General features: G+C 39.5%; 3 protein-coding genes and 1 long non-coding RNA gene across 5 annotated transcripts; 1 reads left to right on the top strand and 3 right to left on the bottom strand.

Moving 5' to 3' along the window:
- Positions 1–4,870, bottom strand: LOC109856904 (cofilin/actin-depolymerizing factor homolog). Its single transcript, XM_020432651.1, has 3 exons — positions 4,664–4,870; positions 350–592; positions 1–256 (listed from the first exon to the last, which is right to left on the bottom strand). Exons 1-3 carry the CDS (start codon positions 4,664–4,666, stop codon positions 56–58), a joined length of 447 nt encoding a protein of 148 aa, XP_020288240.1. The 5' UTR covers positions 4,667–4,870; the 3' UTR covers positions 1–55.
- LOC109856905 lies at positions 626–3,966 on the bottom strand. Its single transcript, XR_002250435.1, has 3 exons — positions 3,634–3,966; positions 2,254–2,948; positions 626–1,581 (listed from the first exon to the last, which is right to left on the bottom strand). It is a non-coding gene; the product is annotated as an uncharacterized LOC109856905 (long non-coding RNA).
- Positions 4,871–6,068: 1,198 nt separating the features above from the next.
- On the bottom strand, positions 6,069–10,995 carry LOC109856891 (RNA polymerase-associated protein RTF1 homolog). The gene is made up of 7 exons (XM_020432612.1): positions 10,784–10,995; positions 10,027–10,288; positions 9,505–9,912; positions 9,181–9,424; positions 8,374–9,100; positions 8,004–8,277; positions 6,069–7,915 (listed from the first exon to the last, which is right to left on the bottom strand). Exons 1-7 carry the CDS (start codon positions 10,862–10,864, stop codon positions 7,809–7,811), a joined length of 2,103 nt encoding a protein of 700 aa, XP_020288201.1. The 5' UTR covers positions 10,865–10,995; the 3' UTR covers positions 6,069–7,808.
- A 458-nt stretch (positions 10,996–11,453) lies between these two features.
- Positions 11,454–15,646, top strand: LOC109856863 (phosphatidylinositol transfer protein beta isoform). 2 transcript variants are annotated; one of them, XM_020432568.1, is made up of 6 exons: positions 11,454–11,920; positions 12,958–12,988; positions 13,514–13,777; positions 13,912–13,989; positions 14,065–14,445; positions 14,566–15,646. In XM_020432568.1, the coding sequence occupies exons 1-6, from the start codon at positions 11,904–11,906 to the stop codon at positions 14,608–14,610; spliced, it is 816 nt and encodes a 271-aa protein (XP_020288157.1). In that variant the 5' UTR covers positions 11,454–11,903; the 3' UTR covers positions 14,611–15,646. The 2 variants fall into 2 exon arrangements, with proteins under 2 accessions (XP_020288157.1, XP_020288156.1); XM_020432567.1 differs by lacking the exon at positions 11,454–11,920 and adding an exon at positions 12,664–12,734.
- Positions 15,647–16,619: the final 973 nt, after the last annotated feature.

The raw sequence follows: 16,619 nt of genomic DNA, 5'->3' as shown, positions 1-16,619 counted from the left end.
TTTTTTTTTTTTTTCATATTTTGTAGTAGTAATTTGGGGATTCGCTGGAATAATCCTAATTTCTGTCGGTGGCTCGAAGTTTCTCCTCGACAGCCTCCTCGGAGGCCTCCGACAGATCCGTTGCTTGTATGTACTTTTGCACACCAACCAGCGATTTTTTCAGAGCGTCGAAAGAACTCGAGTACAACATCTTCTTCTTGACTTTAGCCGTGTCGGGACACCACGACATCAAAAACAACTTTTGTTTCTTGGAAGCCTGATAGAATATACAAATATAAATAATATAAATTTTGTTTTGCGTGTACTATTTTACGCTATCTCGCAAAACTGCTACGGAAAATAAATTTACCTCGGATGTACCCTGACACTGATGAGTGTATTCAAAATCGAAGAGACCGTAACGGCATTCCCCGGCACCACCTTTCTGCAAATCTTCGAGGAAGGCGTCATAAGCTGCGTCGCGAGGTCCGATGACTTCGACGTCTATCTGTCTCTCGTCTTTGATGTAGAAAATTACATAGCGGTGCTTTTTATCTTTCTTTATTTCCTCGTACGTTGTCTTGCATACGTCTGCGACTGTCACTCCGGATGCCTAAAACAAAAGAAACAAAACGATATCGAACAAAATACACATTAGTCTGAGCGGAAAAGAGAAAAGGAGACGAGCGATTACACAATAAATATTTTATTTCACTTGAATATTCTATTACTCTAAAAAAAAAAAAACCGGTAATGAATGTGCAAAACCATGAGTTTATTTCCGGTTATTTTATCGACGCCTTTCAGTAAAACGAAACCGCTTGATTACCGCCGCGCTAACGGGCGGGCCGGATTGACTGGCACGCGGTCATTAGCGAGATATATCAATCTCGTCGATAACGATACATCGGGATCCGGCGGTTGCACACATCGGGTGTCAGCCGAGAGATCTTTAAGCTTGTTTCGCGGGCAAAATACGTAAGAGGGAAACGCGCACGGCTTACCCGAAAATAAATTCTTCCCACGCGCGAATCTCGATGCTAAAAGAGAGATCCGACGATCCACTTCTAAAGTTATCCCCTAGCTCTTGGGCACGTGCCGCGTGCTACAAACTTTTGGCTGTTCTTCGTCTCTTTCTCTTTCTCTCCGCATCACAGAAAATTCGTGAAATAATAACTTAATGTTGGACACGGTATGATTTTGTGCGTGCGTGTGTGTGTGTGTATCTCCGTTCGAATTTGATATCAATGCTAAATGTATTCACACAGCTCGTTTGATCGTGGAGCTGCAACGGGCGGTAAATTGGGATATAAAAGAGGGGATTCTGTGAGAAACGGCGACACTTAGCGGTCAGTGAATGCAGAGGATGTAACACTTCTGGGTCGATATTACGTACGAGACCGCGGCGAACGCTTTTTAAAGAGGGTGTCCGGGGAAAGGAGGGTTTTCTGTCTTCTCTCTACACGGCATGCGTACTCTCCCCCTCGAACGTACCAGTCGTGCAGAAAGTCAAACGGAAGATGATTCATCACGAGCTGGCCTAACTTCGTCCCCGTCGTTTCGAACAATAAATTTGCTCTTTTTTTTTCTTTGTTCCACTTTCTAAACGCGAAATGAAAGCGTGTAGAAGAATTGTGCGCTATAATAAAAGTAGACACATGTGTGCGAGAGAGAGAGAGAGAGAGCTCTCGCAAAAGGGAGCAGCGGAAAAAAATTATCAAATAAAATAAATAAAACGTTGAAATTAAATTTTAATCAACTTGTAGCAATTAGCGAATTTTGCGCGTGTTGAGACTTTCTCTTCGATTCATCGACGTGATTCGATCGCGAGGAACGACACGCACCGATGCGCTTCGGAGGAGAGCGTCGCGACGAACTTTCCGAGAACGATCATTAGAGACGGCGAGAGAGGGAGAGATTTTAATTAAAATCGCAGTCACACCGCACAGCACACACACCATGTGCGTGTGTTCGCGGAACGTAAAAGCGTTGTATTGTGTGACCTTCAAGAGTCGTTAGGTCCGCAAGAAAATAACCGACCTCCTTACAAGTTCATTGAATTTTTCCCTCTCTCTCCGGCTACACCGCGGCGTGCCGTTTCGGCCGTGCATTGCTCTTCCTCTCTAGTTCACTGTCATTCTTGAAGAGATGCGCCGAGAACGAGAGAGAATTAGCGGGTCAAAGTCAACCGCACTCTCTCTCTCTCTCTCTTGTCGCCGAGATATTTCACATGTGAACAAAAAACTCAATTAAAATATTTATAAAACTTTTTACATCTTCAAAATCTCCGGAACAAAAAATTCCATCTTTCTTCTTCAAATTCGACACCAAGTCCTACGTACTTGCGTGTACAAAGAAATTGATATTATCGTCTAGTTATCTAACATTTGTCAGCGTATTAAAACCACGAAGATTTCAGGTAGAAGAAGCATCACATGAGTGACTCATGTTTTATCTGTGACATTGAAAAGAAAGACTGCTCAATATAATTATATTTACACGTTACTTCGCGCGATGACAAATTGTCCAAACGTCTAGTGATAATTTTTACATAATTTTTACGTCCGCGAACTTCTCTTTGCGGATGAGAAAAAGAGCGACGACACGCGAAGCGAACTCTCTTCGATTCGAGTCACGGTTTTATCTATACCGAGTCGCAAGTGGTTTTGATAAAAAAAAAAAAAAAAAGAAAAAAAAAAACAAAGTGAGCATCACTGGCTGTTAATACAAAGACTCGTTACATCTCGCGGCGTAAACTAGAGACACGTCTGACTCATGTGTGTTCGCGACCTTGCGATAAACGACTCTTCCTAGTAGTAACAATCACGACACGTTTGTTCTTGTCGTTCCTGTCGAATGTTTTGCTTCTCTCTTTTGCGTGTACGAATGTGTGGTGGTATCCCGCTACCTTCGAATGTGCAGCAGGTGTAACGTGCGACACGAGAAAACAAATCCTTCGGCAATAAAATCTGAAAAGTGGTTTATTTCATGTTATCGCAGTTTTTTTGTTCTGTTAAATCGTCGCGTCGGAAAAATCGTCGTGAGATAACGCGGCGGCGAGCGTTATCGATGTATCTCAAGAAACGAGCGTGGATTCGTTATAGAAATAGTCCAGGCAACGCGACTCGAAGCGCCGACCGAAATAAATACGTGACGATTTCTTTCGGCGGGACGAGAGAAAATGTGACGTTCGATTTTTGTTTTTCCGCAATTTTTTGAAGGAAAATCATCTTTCGCGAAACTCGCACAATTTTTTTCGGAAAATTCAAGAACTCAAATATCTCGTGAATTTTCGAATTGATTTGAAATATCTCATTTTAGTTATTAGAACTGTCCGAAAAAAAAAAAAACGGAAATTTAAATTTATCCGCGAGATCAAAGGATCGTCCGCGAACGTGCGTTTTAAACGAAAATACAAATACGACATACACCACTTTCTTGTAACTCGAGTTTGACAGACACGTCGCGTGCGGGCAATAAATATCTCCTCAATGAAAACTCCCGGAGAGAGTTAGGACAAAGAAAGTAAATTTATACTTCTGGCTTCGAATACCTATTTATATCTGTGTCTCGCATGTAAACGCATCATTAACAACGGATGGGTCACGATAACGAATCGAGCCATCGGCGTTTCCTCACGCGGCGAGCTGTTACCTTTTATGTCGCGCGTTGTCGCCGGTGATCTTCGAAACAGAGAGACCGCGACCATATATTTTTGAAAATCCAAGTTCAAAATCTTTTCGATTTTACTTTAACAGAAGAGCGATCGTCGTAATACGATAATGGAAATTACGCGATTTAGCGTGTGACGCGCAAACATAACGCTGGCTGAAAATCGGTGAATGTCAAAAAAAAAAAACAAAAATCGAATTTGTTGAAATTGCACAGGTTATGCTATTGAATGCGCGGTGCTCGGAAAGGCGAGTATAAAAGAAGAGAGAAAGATACGAAGAGAAAGAGAGAGAGAGAGAAAGAGATAGTGATAGGGGGAGCGATGGGAAGGGCGGGAGGGAGAAAGGGAGAAAGAAGGGGGGAGAGACAGACAGAGAAACAGAAAAAAGAGCGAGAAAGAGAGAGAGAAAGAGAGGGAGAGAGAGAGAGAGACAAGAATGTGAAAGAAGAGCAAGAAAGCAAGAGAGAGAGAGAGAGAAAGAGAGTAATCGCAATACGTCGGTGACGAGCGCGAGATTCTCTCTGCCGTTGCCGATCGGTTGGCTCTCTGTCGCCTCATCGAAACAGAAATGAATCATTCACTTCCTGGAAGCCGAGTCCCGTGAGTATCGTCGCGAGAATTGAGCCGCTGGCCCAGGGGAAATGAGAAAAGCGACAGGAACAAATCCCCCTCCCTGTCGCAACGCGACCGAAATTGATGACGGCGAAACGAAAAAACTTGGAATTTCTGCGAGGTGTATATCTCTCGCGTGAGCCTAGGGCTTTGAAGCAGAAATGGCGACCGGCGCGTCTGCTGCGGCCATAACCACAAAAAGTCGTCGTATGCCGGGCGGCCTCGCCCGTCGCCACGAACGTCGCAGACGCATCGCCGTCAACGTTTATGGACGGCCTCTCTCCGGCCGATTAACGTATACAGCAGATGAGAGAAAGAGAGAGAGTGAGAAAGATAGGAGAGTATGAGAAAGAGAGAGATAGTGTGTGACGGAGAAGGTGCACCCGTCAGGATATTTACCATTTTCCGTAGGAACCCGCGTAGCCGGTGGATATAGTCACGTGAATGAGCACTTTAACCGACACTTTTCCGGAGTATCGTGGTTGAACTGGATAGCGGCGCGATGTCTCCAGTCGAAGGGGTCGCGCGTTGGCTCTCACACAGGCTAACGGGAAGGGAGGCTCCTCTCTCGCGAGAACAGCCGGCTCAACAGAACGAACACTGTATCCCTACGCCTGCGCGCGCAGCGCCGCCGCGACCGGCCGCGCCGATTGGCTCGCCCCGGCTACCCGCACTCGCCACACGCCAAAAATTCGCATCGCCGACGGCACGGAGAACCCGCGAGGAGAACCGTTGCCGCGCGCGACTCTGAAAAATCTCGCGCGAGACTCGCGAATCTTCGATATAATTCGAGCACGGATGCGTGCGAAGTGCACGCATCGTGTAACACGAGCGTTTCTGATTACACGCGACGCAGCGTGTACAAGTATGAAAATATACAGGTCTTTCTTTTTTTTTTTTTTTTTTTTTAACGTACGACACGTTACGATATTATTAATTAAAAATTACGCGCGAGTCGCGCGATAAATGGGGCGAACAATCGTTATCGAGAATTTTATCCATTCTCCGTCGTATGCGCGCGATAATCGATTCGCGGAACAATATACGCGCGTTTCGAATTAGTCATTGACACGCGACATATACCGGTCGCGCGATCCAATCGCCGCCAGGGACGTAGGGAAATTACCTTATATGGGCAGCGGCGTGCGCTCTACTAGGGCGCATATGCGTCGCGACTGCGCGGCGAAGTTCTCGCGAAACATTTAAATTGACGCGACTGTATGTATTCAATTAAATCTCTCTCGGCCGATAACGCAGAAAACAATTTTTGACACACACATATATAGATACACAATTGAACACACAATTTACAATCCTTTTTCAAGATTTTTCCGTATTAAAATTTTTGACTTTACATTTAATTTATAGAATTAAAAAAAAAAAACGTCACACACACGCAAGTAAAACTATAACTGAACGATATTAAAAACAAAAAAATATCCTACGAGAATTTTTTTGTAGTAAATATAACAATATATTTCTACACGAAAGTCCAATAAGATGTTTACTTATAAAGTACACAGGGTAAATACGACAAATGTGAATACACGTATATACATAAGTTTTTTTTTTTTTTGTTTTTGTATATGCAACTTCGCGATTACATAACGAGAAGAAATATTGCGACAATAAAAACCAATTTTACATAATTAAAATAATTATCGCTAATTTGGAAATCCTTTAGTATAGCACACAAGCATGTATGTAGACATGGTTATATTATAATATTTATGTATACGTCATCTCTCTGAGTATTATAAAAATCGCATATATATCGATATTGATTTTAACGATTAGCATATGTTTCTCTTATCCCTCGATAAATATTCATATATATTATATACAAATACATGGATTTTTGTGTCGTAAGTACGATACACGTGCGGGACCATTCGCGTTTTTCTCTCTTTGATTTGTTTAAAAAACTTCCTTCGATGGACAAGACAATATAGATGGTAAAAAAAATCATAGATGGTTAAATAATAAAAAAAATCGTACACTTCTATGTGTTCAACTACAGCATTCCTCTAAACGGTGCGTTCCTACACAAAATGTTTTGTAACAAAAAAGATATGTAAAAAAATCTATCTATAACACGCAACAATTTGTGAGAATAAAATATTACAAATGTCACGAAGTATCGCGTATTCTGTCGTGATGTACACGTGCCATCCTCGAGCCTGCGGGACTCGACGTTGTCTTTCGCGCTGTGATTCGCACCGCAAGAACAATTTGACAATATTTTTCTATCTATCTTCAAACTGCGTCGATTCGAAAAGAAGCATCTTGTGCCGCAGGCTTTGCAATTACGTCGTATTGTGATGTTTCAGGACGATATTACGTGTGTATAAAAAAAGCGGCGCGTAATTATGTACAGTTACCTTAGTTTAATTGCATTCAATTAAATGAGAAAACTATATATATATACATATATATACTGATATATATATATATATATATATATATACTGATTGTGAAATACTTCTGCTACCAACTGCCTCTAATACATAACGTAACGTTGATGCAACAGTGTTCCTAAAATTTCAATAAAAAAAATAAAATAAAATATATACTTGGACAGAAATTTCACAAACGTATATACTTTCTCACAATAAATAATTACTTCTTATGAGAACACACGATTTTTAAGTCAGTTTTCTCTTCATTAGCCAAAATAGCTTCATTGTGTACAAATACTTCCTTTTCTTCTCTTACTCGTCATTCAAGTTACGACCTACCGGCGTGCTGCGCTGGAAAAGACAGAGCACATGTCTGTGTTTCGAGAAACAAATCTCAATTAATTGTTTTAAATATCATCATATCGTCGAACAACAGTTGCGCAAGCGTCGATTACAATCTCAATAAAAAATGTTTGCCCGTCATGATACGTCGTGATGTCTCGAATCGCATAATAGGAACCACATTATCTCAGAACCATCATCATTAATACGTTGAGCGTCATCAATAAAACAGAGCTTGCTAGTAGATGTAAGAGCTGCCTAAGCTCTTACGTCATATATCTTTTATATCGTTGCTTATTGGATTATATATATATATATATGTATATATATATACACACACACATATATATATATATATACATATATACATATATATAGCTCGATGCGAATTTGTAAGATTCTAAACACCATTGAACATCGATGACTTTTTGCGTTTCGTTAGTAATTTTCCTTTATTATACATAATCACACAATATATACAAATGTCTGCTAGATACTTTGCGCCTAAACTCAGCAAATCACCACCAACCACACTCAACGTATTAAATAGATGGAGTCAGCAATAATAATAATATAATGTATAACGGTACTAATGGTATAAATAATCTACTTTGTCCTCAGTCAATAAATTACATATATAGAACATATCTCTTCCTTTTTCTCGATATTTACTCAGAAGAAGATTCGATAAATGAATTTTTTCGATCGATTAGATATCTTTGCGAATGTGTGTTTACAAGATATCCTTAGTTACTTAAAAATTTTATCATGCTCTTAACATGATGCGTGAGACGTATGAAATGTTAGATAAGACCGCGTTTCTTTTTATAGTCTTCTAGATTCAACGATCGACGAGGCCCCGTGTCCTTGATGTTGTTGATGGGCTTGGGTAAGACACTGACCGGATTGTCTAGAAACAAAATTATTATTATTGTTTTGTTTTATTTGCACAATTCTCGCGCACGTTTCTTAAAAAAAAATTGCGAAACACCGCTTACTTGATATAGGAACTTCCAAATCGATTGTTATGTCGAAATCATGCGCGTTGAACAGATCCTCCGTGCTTTGCTTCTTCTTGGAGTCCTGTCCGTTCTCCTTGTCATTGGCAGTCGATACCGAATCCCCGGTCGGATGAGGACTCACCTTATCATTCACCAAAACCATTGTGACGGTATCTGATTCATCTTCCGGCTTGTACACCATTCTCGGTTTGGTGCTTCGTCTGGTGAACGGATCGTCGATTTTCTTGCCTTTGTTAGCCTTCAATTCCTCCTGTTGCAACAATCAAAATACATTACAGTTTTATAGACGTTATGTCATAAAACGTGCAAAAAAAAACACAACACGTGTACATGTTGAATATTTTACCATTATAGCCTTCTCAGCTTCTTCCACATTTTTCTTTCTGTTGCGATCGTTTATATAGGATATACTGGATATCGTCGCGGTGCGCATCTTATCCAATTCCGATGCACGTTCCTCGAGCTCGCTCAGTTCCTGATTCAGACGACTAGCGGTTTCGTCGTCCCCTCTGCAATTAGCCGCGTCCCGTTCTCTCATAAGCTGAGCTTTCTTCATCGCGTAATTGTACGGAGCTTGTTTAAATCTCTCTTTCTCGCGTACTATCTTCTCTATATCTTCCTCCTTGAACTCGTACACCAACGCTTCTTTGATATCTTTCAATTTCTGATCTACCTCGTCGAACGTGGGCATCGATATTCCTTGTAGCGCGCACGTTTCTTTCCACTTAAAGAATTCCGAATCCGTGAATTCCTGATTCGAAACAAACTCCAATCTGAACACACGTTCCTGCGCACCATGACGCAACTTTAGTCCCTTATTCGTCCTCGTGCCGCCCAACTGATAAATTTTTCCTGTTTCGCACACGCCACTTATCTCAGCTACTCTATAGACAGGTTTACCGTTATTATTGCCGATTCCGATCCTGACAAAGCAACCCTGAACCACTCGGTCGAAGAAAGGCAAATGAACAAATCTCTCCATCTTGTGACGGGACAATCGAATTTTGTTCAGATCTTCCTTGGTATTGATGTAGACCGGTTTCTTCGGTTTTGCTTTGGCACTAGCCACCGATCTGAAATAAATAACATTAAACAATCAGCGTAACTGCTCAAACAAAAATAACAGAATATTTTATTTAAAAAGCAAACTGACTTCTTATCGTTGTCAGAATCGGAATCGCGGCTGTCGCTCGAAGACGATCTGCTTCGAGATCCTGTTGCTTTGTTCGCATCCTCTTCATCTCCGCTATCTGACGAACCACTGTCGTCAGAATATATGTCAGACGCTTTGAGCTTTGTCTTATTCCCGCTACCTTTGTGATCATCCTCCAGTTCTTCCTCTTCCACATCCTTGGATTCTTGTTGTTGTTGTTCCATTCTCTGTTTCTCCTTCTCCTCTGATATCATATATATAAAGAAGTAACATGAAAATGTGCATCCGAAAATGTACAAAAAGAAAATTAAATAAATATTTTACCTCGTTCTTTCTTCTCCTCACGTCTGGCTTTCAGCAACGACATCGCGTGGAACTTCTTATCTTGCTTCTCCTCAATGGTCTTCTTACGATCTTTACTTCTCTCTTTCGGATCCGGCGCTCTATCCACCTTTTGCTTCTCTTCGATACCTTTCTCCTTCTTTTTCGATTCCTTTTGCTTCTTTAATTCCTGTTTCTTGGCCATTCTAAGTTTCTTTTCAATTTCAAATCTCGTCTTCATGATTTCACGCTGCTCGATGCGTTTGAAAATTTCCTGCTCACGTTCCTTCTCGGTCATTTGAGCGAGTCTAGCTTGATCCTCCGCGTCTCCCATAAGTTTGTCGTCGTAACCATCGTTAAATTCTTCCTGACTGGAATCGGAAACGCTCGGATCCGAATCCGACACTTCACCTATTGAAGGCAATATACGTCACATTATTCATTGTTGTGACACAAATTTATGAAAAATGCACATTGGAAAATTATGTAAAACAATTTTTATTAGCAAATTTATGGTCTAAATACCTTCTTCCGGTTCTGAAAGCTGTTTGGCTGGTTCTTTCTCGCTGGCGCTATCTTCTGTACTGGACTTTGTCATCTTTTGCTTGCTCTTTTTGCTCGGAACCTTCTTTTTCTTGGACTTTCCAGCTTTGTTGTTCCAATTGTCGTCGGAATCCGAACTATCTGAGTCGTGTTTAACATCCTTCTTAACAGATGTGTTATCCTCATTCGACTGAGAATCATCTTGATATTTTCCCTTCTTTTTCTTTGCCAGTGACAACAGATCCTGACAATTAAAGTGCACACAGACAAATCATATATAATACGTCACGTAGAAATTGCTAAAAAGCGATATTATTAAAAAAATAATAGCACTCGGTCTGCCGTGTGACAACAATTCGGAATAAAATCGTTCATCATGTTTTTGTGTGGTGACAAAACACAAATGTTGCAACATGTTATTACTCATTATTGTGTAACAATCTCGTCTTGGATTTAAAAAGAAAAAAAAAAAAAAACTTATTCATCAAACATCCATCGCAAATTGTATGTATACCACGCTATCTCGAACGATCAGCATATTTTCAAAAAACGTCGCGCAATAAACGCTGAAGGTCGGCGATTTGCGAGAAGTCCGAAGCGAGATTCGCAGTCGTTCGCAAAAACCGAACGATTTTTTTTTTTTTTTTTTTTTTAACGCTTTAATTTATTATGCCTTCAGCTTCTATTGCAACTTTTTTAATGGACGGCACACGGAGCTCGGAAAGGTTAAGCTATTTACATTATCCAAGTCGGAGCCGCTTTCGGACGCGCTCCCGCTGCTGTCGGAATCGATTAGGGTCTGATTTTTCCTTTTTGGCATCTTGTTTTAAACTGCGAACGCGTTTCTCGATGAATAACGTAAATAACACACAACTATTTATCACCGTTCGCAGTCATTTACGTTTGCCACAACCAGCACTATATCCTTTCCGACGCACACGTACGTGAACCGTCCACAAATAAACGTAGTAGCTCGAGGGGAAGGGCGGTTTTGTTCGCGTTCCGTAATTCGCTGCGGGTGCCGCCAGGAACGCCGTTCAAGATCTCGTGAGAAAGAATCGACCAATCGGATTGAATCGAACCGGTCGAATTGTTCGAACGCGATTGGTTTAACAGTTTTCTCTCTAACTCCGGTTCTTCCAAATATCGCGCGCACGCAATGCGCTTTAAATCGCCGTTTTCATTAAATCCCCCCGTGTCGATAAATCGGACGCGGGATGTGTAATGCGGAAAAAAATAACGCGGCAACCAATCGTCGTCACGCTGATGCATAAAGACCTTCGAATTGATTGGTCATCGCGTCATGTTGCTTCTTGCAACGCGGCGCGACGTTAAACGGATCGGTTACATATGTGCAAAGACCAAAATTCCTTTTTGGAATGACGTCATCGACGAAGTCCGGCCAGCATCAGGGCTGCTGCGGGACAGCAGCGGTCGGTCAGTAAGCAGCTGGTGGGGAAAGAGGAGGAGAACTGCGGAATCGTACACGTGTACGGGGGGGCGCGCGTAAAAGTGTGCGAGCGGCGGCTTCTTGGACACGAACCGTGGTGGTGCGCGCGGTTGCTGGTGTGTGAGGAATCGTGGAGTGGTCATCATCACCAGCGGGCACACAGTGTGTCAGTCGGGTGGCGAGTCACCGAGGTGGTTCTTTGTACGCGTGTACAATTTCTACACAAGAGAGGAGTTTGATAACAGGCGAGATAGCGCCAGTGATTTTTCCTGTGGCCGACGAGGTTGTACGCTTCGTGGTCGTGTGTCAGTGGTGGCGGTAGCTGCCACTTTATTCTCTCTCTCCCGTTGGCGATCGAGAAATCTGCTGATTGCGCGCTGCTGGTCCATGTGCCGTCTTTCCGATTAAAATGCTCATCAAGGAATTGTAAGTAGTTTTTAGCTCTGGCCTAAAAGGGAGAATACGAAAACGGGGGGAAGAAGAACGAGGTTGTCAGGTGCGCGCCACAACGAACGGCTCTGTTTCATTTTTTTCAATGTCGATCTTCACCGAATCTCGACGTAACCAAAAAAGAAGCACCCTCTCGCGAATCGATCAAAGAGGTGCGATCGTTACTGATCTTCGGTGACAACTACGGAGGAGGGGTGAAAAAGAGAGTGACAGAAGAGTGAACAAGAGAGCGAAGGGGGTGGGAGGAATGATAAGTTTTTTTTCATCCCTCACTGGCTGCTTTTTTTAAAGAACTATTCATTGCGCGTGTCTTCTGCATTTTGTTTCTCTTTCCTCTTTAAATTCTCTCTAAAATTATGTGTACTATATATATATATATACATACATATATTGGTATATATGTATACTTTTTCGAAGACACGTATATATATATAGATAGAAAACTCGAGTGTTTGAGTGCTTTGAAATAAGCCGAACTTGCAAGACGATTGGTCTGTTAGCGGGGAATAATTCTAGACAGAAATTTGAGAAGATCGCGAGTTTTCAGTCCGCGGTCCAAATCTTGATCACAGAAACGTCGGGTCTTTTCAAAATTCGCGAATACACAACTAGTCAGTCTTGAAAAATGAAAAAATCAACAAAGAAAAACATGGGAAAAAAAAAAAAGAAAGGAGGAAGGAGAGTACAGAAAAGTGCAGATCAAAGTTCAGCATACCTGAGGCTTCTACGAGTGGTACTCTGGTACTGATAATTGATTCGCGTGTATGGTGCAAAGCGGCAGATGCGAAATGTACGGTTTATTGATTAACTTTTTTTCGCGATTTCTGATTTAATTAAGATTGGCTTTGACGCCGTTGATTGTGAAAGCGATCCTTGCACCTTCGTTCTCCGTTGCGTAAAAAAAGAGATCGTCGTGGCTCAAGGCCGCGCGATCTTATTATACTATGATCTTCCGTTATATTTTCTTGTTTGTTTCCACAACAATAACATAACTCTTAATTTTTTTGTTACAGCCGTGTCACTCTGCCCCTCACAGTGGAAGAGGTGTGTATTTTATCTGTCATGATGATGTTGCTTCTCGTAATAATCCAGTTTGAGAGACAGGTCTTCAAGAATATTAGATTGCAGAAACTAAGACTGAAATTTGAATTCTTAGCGATACCATGCCATTAACAAATATGCCACTCATCTAATTGCTCTGTTTGCATAACAATATGCACTAGAGACTGATATAGATCTTCTATATAAACCGCACAAGTGAAACTTGCAATTAGAAGTCTCTCTTTTCATTGTACAAAGTATAGGATCAATTTTTGTTAACGTCTGTATTATTATTAGCTTTAATTATTGGTTACACATAATACTCAAAAAAAAAAAAAAAAAAAACAATCAATTTACTTGTGAATATATGCAAATTTTTTAAAAACAATGAATCAAAGAATATGTCACATTTTATCACAATTTTATAATTCATTTAAATGTATGTAATATAATTATGTACATGTGTTTGTTTTCTTGTATTTCTTTTTAAAAAAATTGTTTCATTTATGATGGTTTTATCTTCAACAGTATCAAGTAGCTCAGCTATACTCTGTGGCAGAGGCTAGTAAAAATAATACAGGCGGTGGAGAAGGCATCGAGGTGTTGAAAAATGAACCTTTCACGGATTATCCTCTATTGGGTGGAAAGTATTCAGCAGGCCAATATACATATAAAATTTACCACTTAGCTAGTAAGGTGCCTGCTTTCATTCGCATTTTGTTGCCAAAGAACTCGTTAGAAATCCATGAGGAGGCTTGGAATGCTTATCCGTACTGTAAAACAGTCATAACTGTAAGTTTTAACACACACACACACATATATATATATCTGCATATGAATTAAATATCTTTGATTACATTTATGTAATCAAAGATATTTAATTCATGAGAAACATGATGTCATCTGTTTTTTTTTTTTTTTTTCAGAATCCGGGCTATATGAAAGACAATTTTGTGATTATGATAGAATCCTTTCATATTGGCGACGTTGGGGATCAGCATAATGTAAGTATTACACAAAGTACTTTGCATATTGCAAAGTCCAGTTTTTACTTATTGTTTTCTCATTTGTAAAAAAAGGTTCATGAATTGTCACCCGACAAGCTCAAGATGAGAGAAATAGTGCATATAGATATTGCGAACGATCCAATCGCCAGTGCTGATTATAAGGAAGACGAGGATCCTACTAAATTCAAGTCCCAGAAGACGGGACGGGGCCCTCTCGTAGGGAAAGACTGGAAACATAACGTTACGCCTGTCATGACATGTTACAAGCTAGTCACATGCGAATTCAAATGGTTTGGCCTGCAAACGCGCGTTGAAAGCTTCATTCAGAAAGCGGAGCGGCGACTATTCACCAATTTCCATAGGCAAGTATTCTGCTGGATAGATCGCTGGCACGGCTTAACAATGGAAGATATTCGGGCGATAGAGGACAATACTAAAGAAGAATTGGACAGGGTAAGGATGTTGGCCTTAACATTACAAAAACCTGTTTGTGTGTATCACGCAACTTGGATGAATAATTTCTTCTGTCGAATCAAATTTCTGAGACTATATTCAGATATGTTTTAATTACAGCAAAGACATCAAGGTGAAGTACGGGGTATGCGTGCCGAAGATTGAGGCTTTGACAGCTTCTACTACGAATGGTTAACTCAATTTGCTTATACATGTCAAGTCAAATATATATACGCATACAAATGTACACCTTGTTACGCTCTTATCATAGACGATTCCACACGATCGACGATTTGTGGAGTTTAGCATCTAGACTCAATGTTTATTACAAATTACTTGCAATTTTTAATTTATTTTACATTTATAAGCATTTTAGATAAATGTATTTACAGTCAAATGTTACATTATACATATATATATAGATTAGCTGTTATTATAAAACAGAAAACGGAAAAGGATCAGAGTCAAAAACTGATTCTAGTCTAACGCATAATTGCAAAAGAAACCTATCAGAAATTTTGCGAAAACAATTTAATTATATAGATGAGAAGCTGCGGATATTTAACATGGGTGGTTGTTTAAAAAAAAAACATAAACATTGGAGTTTGTTAACGGTACTTGCCGAAAAAGTATACATATATAAAAAGAAAAAAAACAAAGGGAATTTGTTGTTTAACATTGCAACTTTTTCGCTCTCGTAGTTGAATACTTTACAAAAAAAAAAAAAAAAAAAAAAAAAAAAAGAAACTTCACATTAATGTTTACTGTACTAACGTACAAGTGAAAATCTAAATGTTAACATTGTATTGTAATGGTCCGTGTGTTTCAAATCAGTATTATTTTCTGAAAGTGTGGCCGATCGTGTATTTTTAGACAAAAAAATTTCAGAAGTATTTTCTCAACTCTGAGAAAATGTACATGTATATATACATAATAATAATAATAATCAGGAAACTTGATCTTTGAAAACATTCCAAAAATCAAAAAAGTAAAAAAAAAAAAAGGAAGCTATATATATATACAGTTGTTCAGTGGAATTCTTCGATCACATGGCAGAAAATGTTAGAACTCGAGTATATAAGTGTTCCGTTTCTTTCATTCCGTTCGTTCGCTCGACGAATGTGAAACGTGCACATCTGTAATATCTGTTTTCTTGAAAAAAAAAAAAAACAAAAAAAAACCAAAAAAAAAAACAGTGAAATTAAACTAATGAATTTTTAAATTGTATTGCATGCAATAGCACAGATTGAACTCTAAATTGCGTTCCACTGAGAACGAAGAAGAGAGAGGCGACGATGTATTCTATGTAAAGAGAAGTAGTGCTAACAGCAATATATACATACACGTTCACACAAAATCACACACACACACACACGTAGAAGAGTCTAGACTATTTCAATATTAGTGATAACGTGATTGAAAGGATGCATTATATTGTACATAAAAAGAAAACGATAAGAGGAGAAGAGGTGTACAATGAATAGCAAATTCAAGTGACATGTAATAACGTTTATTTGCATTCCAATGGATCTCTAAAACCAGCTAAAAAGATATTCTGAGGCGATGCTTACATGCTACGTTTATAGATTATTTTCTTCCATTTTTCAAAACCTTTTTTATTTTTTTTTTATTTTTAACTCCTTAATTGAAAAAGATTCTTTTATGAATATTGCGTTATAAAGAAATACAAAGAAGGTGAAAATATGAACTTTTATGTATCCAAAGCTTGTGATTTTTTTTTTGCTTCAAAAGAAAAAACCAGAAAAAAATGTATACAAAATATCGTGCATTTTGAGAATAATATGTTACAACATATGATTGCTTTTAACGAAGAAGGAAATCCCGAGAGTATAATAAATGAAAAACGTTTTAATCTCAATAAATGTTAAGAGTTCACATGATGAAGGTGGAATCGCAGTTGGGTTCCGAACATCACGTTGTGGGATCTCTAATATATGTAATTAAGTAGCAAGAAAGAAGAAACAATAACAAAGTATATATAATTTAATTATGTCGCACAAACTGTAAACATATATTCTCTACTACATTGAAGAACATGGACACAGGTGTCCAAAGAGAGACAGCTGTGTTCTCATATATTTATGTACGAATAGTGGTAGCGATGAGAGATAAAAAAAACGGTGCACATAAATACTTATTAACGTATGCATGAA

The sequence above is a fragment of the Pseudomyrmex gracilis genome, unplaced genomic scaffold, assembly GCF_002006095.1.
Source record: "Pseudomyrmex gracilis isolate BER0280 unplaced genomic scaffold, ASM200609v1 scaffold_137, whole genome shotgun sequence".
NCBI lineage: Eukaryota > Metazoa > Arthropoda > Insecta > Hymenoptera > Formicidae > Pseudomyrmex > Pseudomyrmex gracilis.
This window is presented reverse-complemented; position numbering and strand designations above follow the sequence as displayed.

Coding starts and splice junctions, on each gene's coding strand:
- LOC109856863 (XM_020432567.1), top strand. CDS start 12,709: ATGGTGCAAAGCGGCAGATGCGAAAT. Junction 12,989..13,513: donor TGCCCCTCACAGTGGAAGAG/GTGTGTATTTTA, acceptor TATCTTCAACAG/TATCAAGTAGCTCAGCTATA. Junction 13,778..13,911: donor ACTGTAAAACAGTCATAACT/GTAAGTTTTAAC, acceptor TTTTTTTTTCAG/AATCCGGGCTATATGAAAGA.
- LOC109856904 (XM_020432651.1), bottom strand. Junction 257..349: donor AGTGTCAGGGTACATCCGAG/GTAAATTTATTT, acceptor ATATTCTATCAG/GCTTCCAAGAAACAAAAGTT.
- LOC109856891 (XM_020432612.1), bottom strand. CDS start 10,864: ATGCCAAAAAGGAAAAATCAGACCCTAATCGATTCCGACAGCAGCGGG. Junction 9,101..9,180: donor GATTCTGACAACGATAAGAA/GTCAGTTTGCTT, acceptor TATTTATTTCAG/ATCGGTGGCTAGTGCCAAAG. Junction 7,916..8,003: donor TTTGGAAGTTCCTATATCAA/GTAAGCGGTGTT, acceptor TTTTGTTTCTAG/ACAATCCGGTCAGTGTCTTA.